At 33.1% G+C, this 9,656-nt stretch overlaps 1 protein-coding gene across 1 annotated transcript; it reads left to right on the top strand.

Moving 5' to 3' along the window:
- The first annotated feature begins 5,164 nt into the window (after positions 1-5,164).
- On the top strand, positions 5,165-8,026 carry LOC121121717 (cytochrome P450 2J1). Its single transcript, XM_040716687.2, has 3 exons — positions 5,165-6,460; positions 6,547-6,769; positions 6,841-8,026. The coding sequence occupies exons 1-3, from the start codon at positions 6,218-6,220 to the stop codon at positions 7,806-7,808; spliced, it is 1,434 nt and encodes a 477-aa protein (XP_040572621.1). The 5' UTR covers positions 5,165-6,217; the 3' UTR covers positions 7,809-8,026.
- Positions 8,027-9,656: the final 1,630 nt, after the last annotated feature.

Raw genomic sequence — 9,656 nt, 5'->3', positions numbered from 1 at the left:
TTTTATGTATAGGAAGAATAATCACTTTCCATGCAAAATATATATTTATTCATATCCACCTGACTATAAATAACATAATTCATTTGATCAAAGCTGTGATGGTTATTGTGGCGGTTGTTGGCCGAAATCCGTTTTTTCTGGAGGAGTAATATTAATTCCCCTAACTAATTTCAATGTACCGTATCCAATTTGGCCAACATCTTGTACATTATATTTTCTTATGTGTTTGAACACTCTTAACTCCTTGATGATTTTAGAATTGGCAACTGTACAATCAGCTCCAGAACCTGGAAGTATTCTTCGAGTTATTTTCTTATCTCCAACCCTCAATATAGCATAAATAGTGGGAGCCTTCCCGATTGTGGATGCCTTCAACTCCATCGCACGCATTTTCTTTTTAGATTTTCAACATATAGCAAAATGTCCTCTTTCTCTGCACTTCCTGCACTCTTCATTATAAACTGGACATTTTGACCTATCTTTTCCATGATCCGTTGTATATCAACATCAGAAGCACTTTATTATGCAATTTTCGTCATTCTGACTCTACTGATTTCCTAATTTCAAGTACAGCGTAGTCGTTTTTTGATTACTCGTACGCGATACATTTGCGACTACCTCCTGTGATGCAAGTATAGTACTATGTACAGTAGTCTCTCTATTAGGTCCAAATCCTTCAATCCGTGCACAATTTTAGATTCTGAACGTTAATCAGGGATCTCCTTCTTGAGTTCTGCACTTCTAAATAAAGATCTTAAAGCAGTGTAGTAACTAACAAAGGGTTCCTCCTCCTTCAGTCTCCTGCTCATAAAATTCAATTTATTGATAATAATATGTCGCTTCTTCCAGACATTCGTCCGGACTAGATCCAATATCTCTTAAATCTTCTTCCACGTAGTCAATTCGATATTCAGTTTATTTTGGGCAATTTCCAACATGTCCGGCTCGAACGTCATGAACAGATGTTGCACTTGCAGTGTTCCACTGACTTTCTCAACACCCCTTGTTGTGTAGACCATTTTCTAATGTATGAGCCATTGCTCAAAATGCTCTAGAGTTGCTTTACTTGAAAACTTGTAATGCATCGGACCGGTCACTGTTGTCTTCTCCACTGGTAGCCTGATGGAAAATTGAGGATTGATTTAAGTCAACATATACATATTTTCATAGATTTAACTGCAGCTTCTGGGTGTCCATTACTCTGGGGATAATGAGCAAGGGTATCTCATGGATAATATTAAAACTTTTACAAAAAAATTTAACACCGTAGACTTATACTGTGGTTCGCCGTCCGTCCTTATTATATTAGGTATACCAAAAATTGGCATATGGTTTTTAAGATAATTTACAATATCTTGTGAAGATTGTGATCTTCTGTATTGTGTAAGTGATCGTCAACCACTGCATCTATCAACGAATACATGAAAGAAATTGTTACCATATTCAAAGAGATCTGATGAAGTCGATTCGTATGGACGATGACACTAATCTGTTTCATTGGTTCTCAGGTTTGAATGCACTATAATTCGGACATAGTTCACATGCTTGGACTACTTGCTTGATCTCATTTTGGAATCATTTCCAATAGAAAAGAGATCGAATCCTCTCCATAGTTTTATTAATTCCTTTATGACTGCTGTGGACACTTTGTATAATTTGGTATAGCCAAACAATTTGTATTGAATAACATTATACATTCCTTATCATTCTCCTCCGAGAATAAATGTATCTAGACTCTTGCATATATATGTGCATAATGGTCTTGAGGAATTTTCTTCAGAGGCTTTGACTCTTTTATTATCTTGTAAAATAATTGATAATTCTCGTTCTCTCTTGCAGCTGTGTAAACAGCTTCAATGCCAATGTCTTCTACTTCTTTGCTTTCCACATAACTTTGTTTAGATTGAATTTAATCATCTTTTGGTTTATCCAAAGGAGCCCTAAAAAGTGCATCAACAATAAAATGAGACTTACCATTTGATCCAATTAACTTCAAATGTAAAGGGCGGTAATTTTTCCATTAACTTTTGTAATCTAGAGTTATCAATAGCACCAATATATTTGCTATTAATTACTCCATCTAATGGTTTATGCTCCGTAATGACTTTGAAATTTATCCCTTGTAGGTAAACTTTTGACTTTTAAACAGCCCATACGATAGCTAGAAGCTTCAATTCATAGGTGGGATATCTTGATTCTGTTGAAGTCATGAAGTGCAATCCACACTGGATAAGGCTCCTTCAATCCACGTCTACTTGCATCAATATATTTCCTATTCCGTGTGAACGCAATGCATCTGCGGGTATTACTATAGGCTTTCCCGGATTAAAATGAGCTAATGTGTGTGTTGATAAGAGTAATTCTTTTGATTTCTTGACAACCATTGAAATGAATTTTTACTACTAAGCAATCCTCGCAGGGGTGACGTTACTTGAGAAAGATCCTAGGAAAATGAAGTAAGCTGATTCGCCATTCCAAAGGAAGATCTTAAGTCTGAAATATTCTTAATAGGAAGAAAATTCTGTATCGCTGATGTTTCGATGGATCGGCTCGAACACCTTACTGATTAATTATGAAGCCTACTAAGTTAACTTCCCCATTTGAATATTTTCAGGGTTGGGTATGATACCATAATCCTGTCATCTTTTCATGACCTGATTTAGAATTTTATCAACATCCTCACAATCCTTTCCACGACCAATTATATCGTCCACTACTTTGAAAATATTCTTGACCCGACAAAGTGCGATGTCTTTGCTCTTGCAATACTCTTCTCCCAGGGCGTTCAGACACGTTGGGGATCTCATAAATCTCTTCCTCCTCCAGTTTGTGAGGAAAGTTTTGAGGGGCCTTCTACTTTCATCAGGGGAACGTGTAGTATCCTTTAACTTCATCCTGTGTAAAGAATACATTTACATCCTGTGGAATTGATATTTCGTTCAGGTTTTGGAAAAGGGTGAATCGGTCGCTCTATATATATTTGTTCAGACCCCTGTTGTATCTTGCTACACCACTTTGTCCTTATTTTCCTTGGGCAGAATATGCATATGACTGTACCATTCTGTTGGACCTCAATTTATTCAATTATTGCATGATTTTCCATCTGTTTAAATTGTTTGAGTGAAGCCTCTGTGCCGCATGAGGTATAGGTCTTGATACTAACACTCTTATGGGCACAATATCTATATTCTTCTTTAAGGGAATATGCATTTATTTTCCTTTCACAGGACTGAATTCTTCCACATTGAATACCGTTTGTATTTTCTAACCAAATTAGTTTTGCATTCCTCCCATTCTCAAGTCCTATCTGTGCTAGCTCAAATTTAATAAGTCTAGCTCTAGCATCCTCATAATGTAAATACGGAAAGTCTTTATGGATAATTCCTAAGTTGGCCTAGAGGTAGGTGCCACGACATATATAACATATATAGGTACATTAGCTACCCCATTGACTTGTCTATCCTGAATCTCAATTAATAAATTCACCATAACTATACTAACTATAACTATTACTAATGTAATGGTAACTGTACAAACCACTACAACCAAAAAATGTATTTGTGTAGGATGCCCTTGGCATAATAAAGTTCAGAAAACCCTGACTTAAGAAATATTATAGTTATCATATTATATGGCCCCAACAAGCATAGTAGCGGATCTGGTTCTATAACCTACTCCACCCCTTCCCTCTTTTATTTATACCGCCTGGTACATAAAACGAATTTTCCAGATCATGATAAACCTTTAGCTATTTGGCACTTAGATATAACTTTATCATTCTGATGGCGTAGAAAAAATCATGGGAAAACATTGCAATTGCACAAAAAAAAAAAATACCTCTAAAAATTAATTTATTGATTAAGGCTAAATTTTTTAAGATTATAAGATTGTGTTTTATTTATATATTTTATATAGAAAAGCAGCACAAGAACCCAGACCGATAAGCAATATATTACGGTCTCTGTTTGACTTTGTCGGTTCCGGTTCTAACGGTTCAAGAACCAATTCCGATTGAAAAAAGACCGACGTCAAGCTAGCAGATGCCTTGTTCTATGAAAGTACAATTTATGGTCTTGAATTTTATGTAAATAATGGTTACGTTAAGTTCCAAGCAAAAGCAAAGTTTTTCAAATTATTGTGAGAATGGTATCCAATCGAAAAATATATGAGGAAAGGTGTATTTAAGTTATTTAATATCTTAAGCAAAAAATTTTCTCAAGAAATTAATCATTTAATTCATGAAACCCGAAAGAAGCATGCAAAAACATTAAAAAAAAGTATTTAGAATAATGTAAAGAAGTTGAGATCTGGGAAGAAATGAGCCTTATAATATTAATTTGTCTTTGAAATATATATTTATTTAATGATAATTGATTGTAGGATTTTTATTTCTTAATAAGTGGTGAATTTAAGTGCAAAGCTTGAAGTCATATATCTAGTATTTCTCATACATGTAAATAATTTATATTTATTTTACTAAAATGTATATAAAATTCCGACTTATTTATAGTAAAGAATCTCTATGGTCCTATCTCATAATCGCCTGTCCCCACGATATCCTCATGACAAATAAAATATTTCAAGTTTTCTCACTCTCATCAACCACTGAGTAGGTGGACTTTGACTTGCAGAAATCGCCAATTTGCCCTTCAAAAAGGATTCGTATGAAATTAAATAGTGATTCACTATACAGTAAGGGCTTACTTTATATTGCCATAATATGCTCAATAAAATTATAGATGGAAATATTTAAGGATGATACAAATTCATCGTTTTTTATTTCCTTTAATAAATCGTTAGAAGTTTTCTCTGAACTCTTTTCATTATGAACTATTTCAGATCCAAACTGCAGTTCCATTTAGTTCAATTTAGCTAGGAAAAACATCATTTGAGACATTTTCCTCCAAAAAGTTTCAAAAACGGGTTTGAACATCACTAAGAAATTATTTATTTCGAAACAAAGTAATCCAATATTTTCTTGCTAAAAAAATGTTAAATATTCTCATCACCCCTTCAATTAAAAACATTTCTAAATTGAATCCTTAATCTAAATAATTTATTGATATAACTCAGTGTTAAGCTGACGCTCGATAGTGTTATCATTTCCTTTTATTATATGCCTTTTTGGAGACACCCTCCCAAATAGAGGGTTTGTATTCAGTATTGCGTAGTTCTCCAAATACGTTCTACTTACATAATATGAATGTACAAAGGTGAAAATCTTGTGTCGAATGGGCATGTTAAAAAAAGCTACCGGAAACCCTAACAATTCGTAGAATGCTTTGGAGGAGAGAATAATAATGCTTATGACGTTTTAATAGACAAGCTATAATCAGCTGATACAAGAGAGGAAGTAAAAAAGGATATTAACAAGGACATTTACTAGTATTACTCTGATGTCGATCCCCAATTCTACTACTCTAAGTACATCAAAGACATATCTCCGCAACAAATCGTCAGGGTTACACTCTGTTTTTTATAAGCAAACACAAACATTCAAGCAGGTTTTGAATATGATTGAATCTATTTAAGAAAGGATGTTCACTAGATGAAGATATTAGTCGTTGGAGAAAATAACTAACACATGGTATTATAATATTATACTAAAAGATTGATTATGTGTATCTCGGGGAAGATATTTACAATGAATATTATTAAGTAATAATCATATTTGTACTAATTCAATATATGAGTTGTTTCGATGTAACTGGTAACACAAGTACCTAATAACCTGGTCCCTAATTTCTTGGAATTGCTCTTATCTATCTGTTAATAATTATTTGTCCACGAAAACTTATCTATAAAAACCATCCTCGGAAATTTTGTAGGCATAGTTATAATATTGTTTGCTTAATTCTTAGAGAAAAGTATTTGCTATTTTAAAAATACTAACTACAAATTTTACGGCAATAAAATAATTAATATTCAATTAATCAGAACAAAATTGTGGTTATTGACCAGTGAATGGATAATGACGATAATTAATGAATAGAATAAGTATACATGTAGCATTAAGTAATATAGATATAAATTATTGTAGTTCTTGTAAAACAAACACGCTCGTCTTTAGCGTTCAAGACCTGTAGTAAAAGATGTCTTTGTTTACATGTATGTACATATACATTCCCTATAGACATGTTTATATCCTCAGAAGTCATAACTTAGTATTGGTTAAATAAATATTAAGTCATACAGAACAATATAGAGATACACAACCATGTTTTGGATAGTGTTACTAATCAGTTTGTTCTTCATTCACATTATACGGTTTTACTACAAAAAATGGACTCTACCTCCAGGACCACTTTCTCTTCCTATAGTGGGATCCATTCCTTTCTTGCCTTCATCGGGAGGTAATGGAGTTTTTCATTTGTCATTAGCGGAAAAATATGGAAAACTGTATACTGTTGATGTCATTTGGACAAATTTAATCGTTATCAATGATTTTCAGCTAGCAAAAGTAAGGATACACTTTTTATCGTGAATGTGTATAACAATATATAAAAATATCATGGTTCTGCCTAATTGGACTGTCTTTATTTGAAGGATCTGTTTAATAGGGAAGATATGTCAGGCCGGGCATTTATGTTTTTCAACAAGTATATAAAAGGTTATGATGGAATTTGTTACGGAGTTATAAGTAATGAAGGGGCTTCATGGCAAACTCAAAGAAGATTTTCCCTAATGAAACTGAAGAATTTGGGATTTGGGAGGAAAAGTTTGGAATCAACAGTTTATGAAGAAGTTTCTTACTTATTTGACATCATCGGTAAGATTCTACATTCATAAAAAGCCATTTGCTAGTTTCAGTTCTTATTCATTTAATTTTTTTGATTACAGAAAAAGAGATTGAACCTACCGGGGATATTTTTGTAAAGGAGTTATTCAATTTTCCTGTTATCAATGTTATTTGGCAAGTCATTGCTTCAATGAGATGTGACTACAACAATGCCCAAGAAAGAGAAATTCTCAAGGGAATCAGTGATATTCTTACCACTGGAGTTGATTTTAAATCTCTTTTAGGGGATATTAATCATATTTTACCCTATTCTAAGACGGAAATAGCTATAATTAATTTAAAAAAAATAGTTGAAAAATTAATTGATGATCATGAGGAGAATTTGGATGAAAATGCACCAAATGATTTTATTGATATATATCTGATAGAAATGAGAAGAGCCGCCGATTCATATTTTACTAAGAAACAACTGGCTGTCATTTGTATGGATCTATTCGTTGCAGGATCAGAAACCTCAAGTACAACATTGACTTGGATGCTTATGTACATGGCCATATATGAGGACATTCAAGAAAAATGTTTTAATGAAATACAAAATGTACTTGGATCATCCAATCCAAGGGAAGAGGACATGCCATCTCTTGTTTATTGTATGGCAACATTGAGTGAGATTCAAAGATTGGGTAATACAGCACCCGCTAGTTTAACTCATAAGAATTTAGAAGATATAGTCATTGAAGGCTATAAGTTTCCTAAAGGCACAATCTTTGTAGCAAACTTGAGAAAGTTTCATCTCGACCCAACCGTGTTTGAAAATCCCCAAGAGTTCAATCCTCTTCGTTTTTACAAAAAACAAGCTGACCCACAGTTGGTTCCATTTGGATTTGGCAAACGGATTTGCATGGGAATATCAATGGCAAAGAAAGAGTTGTACTATTTCTTCATTATGGTTATTCAAAAATATAAGATAAGGCCATCATCAATCCATAAGTACCCAGATCCCAATAACTTTAATTTTGGAACAACGTCTTGTCCAAAACCATTTTATGTCAATTTGTTGAAGAGATGAAATTTTATTACCAGACTACTTGAAACTAAGTTATTACCGATGCTTCAGTATGGGGTTCGGCAAGAATCGGTCTTTTTTGAAGTATCGTTATCGAAAACTAATTTTTTACATCATTCTAATTTTGAATTATGTATAACTAGTTATAATCATAATTATGTTGGATATATTTATGTCTTTTCTTGTCAAGCATTAATTAATAAAAAATTAAACACTAAAAATAGTATTTTTTTTATTTGTTTATGTAATTACTTTTCACATAATATTAATATAGAATCGGTGTAGAAATCGTTCATAAAGATAGTATCAGAATCAGCTAAAATTTTGGTATCGGTACATCTCTACTTGACACTAATAGTTAGATATCCAGTTCTTACCCATCCATGTTCCATATTCAGTGCAACACATATTGTAGGTAAAATTGCTTAACAAGTAGAAGCTGATTTTATGATGGATGGGGCTGCATGATAATGAGGTTAGTTATTATTTAAAAGTACATTTTTTTATAAACAACAGGTCCAAAATGAAATTGAAAAAAAAAGATGTGGGTGAAATGTAAATAAAACAAAACCTCCAAGGTAGTGGCTTTATTGTTCTAGCAAGTAGAACCAAGACCATAATATATTGCTTAACAGTCTCGGTTCTCGGTTCGGTGCTTTTGTTCCTATTTAGAATATACATAGAAAATACTATCTATATTATTAAAAAAAATAGCTTTAATTAATAAGTCAATTTTGGGATTTTTTTGTTTTTTTGCAACTTAAGCGTTTTCTAATGAGTTTTTACTTGCCAGGGTGATACAGTTGTATCTTAGTTCCAAATAGCTAAGGCCTTCCTATGGATATGGAAAAGTTGTTTTAGTCATCAGAAGGTGTAATACATTTACATCATGTGGAATTGATTTTGATATTTCGTTCAGGTTTTCGAAAAGGGTGAATCGGTCGCTCTATATATATTTGTTCAGACCCCTGTTGTATCTTGCTACACCACTTTGTCCTTATTTTCCTTGGGCAGAATATGCATATGACTGTACCATTCTGTTGGACCTCAATTTATTCAATTATTGCATGATTTTCCATCTGTTTAAATTGTTTGAGTGTAGCCTCTGGGCCCGCATGAGGTATAGGTCTTCATACTAAAACTCTTATGGGCACAATATCTATATTCTTCTTTAAGGGAATATGCATTTATTTTCCTTTCACAGGACTGAATTCTTCCACATTGAATACGGTTTGTATTTTCTAATCCAATTTGATTTGCATTCCTCCCATTCTCAAGTCCTATTCTCCTGTGCTAGCTCAAATTTAGTAAGTCTAGCTCTAGCTTCCTCATAATGTAAATACGGAAAGTCTTTATGGATAATTCCTAAGTTGACCTAGAGGTAGGTGCCACGACATAAAGAATTCGTTAACATATATAGGTACATTAGCTATCCCATTGACTTCTCTATCCTGAATCTCAATTAATAAATTCACCATAACTACACTAACTATAACTATTACTAATGTAATGGTAACTGTACAAACCACTACAACCAAAAAATGTATTTGTGTAGGATGCCCTTGGCATAATAAAGTTCAGGAAACCCTGACTTAAGAAATATTATAGTTATCGTATTATATGACTCGAACAAGCATAGTAGCATGACTTTGACCACACATTTGACATTTCTTTTCTAAGAACCTGACTCCAATTTTGGGATATCCTTTGCTGTGTTCGTAAGGTTTTTGCGTTTACATTCCAAGAGATTTTGCTTTATTCCTTTGGCCTCTCAAAAATGGCATTTCTCCCTTATATCTTTCAATGTTGGATTAGACATTTCGAACACTTCCTTCTGGAGTTCTCTATCAA

The sequence above is a fragment of the Lepeophtheirus salmonis genome, chromosome 7, assembly GCF_016086655.4.
Source record: "Lepeophtheirus salmonis chromosome 7, UVic_Lsal_1.4, whole genome shotgun sequence".
Taxonomy (NCBI): Eukaryota; Metazoa; Arthropoda; class Copepoda; order Siphonostomatoida; family Caligidae; genus Lepeophtheirus; species Lepeophtheirus salmonis.
Note: the sequence above shows the minus strand (reverse complement) of the source record. Positions and strands in the feature narration are given on the sequence as shown.

Excerpts from the sequence above, each read along its gene's own strand:
- LOC121121717 (XM_040716687.2), top strand. The coding sequence starts at position 6,218 with ATGTTTTGGATAGTGTTACTAATCAGTTTGTTCTTCATTCACATTATA. Across the intron at positions 6,461-6,546 it reads ATGATTTTCAGCTAGCAAAA|GATCTGTTTAATAGGGAAGA; the intron begins GTAAGGATACAC and ends CTTTATTTGAAG. Across the intron at positions 6,770-6,840 it reads TTACTTATTTGACATCATCG|AAAAAGAGATTGAACCTACC; the intron begins GTAAGATTCTAC and ends TTTTGATTACAG.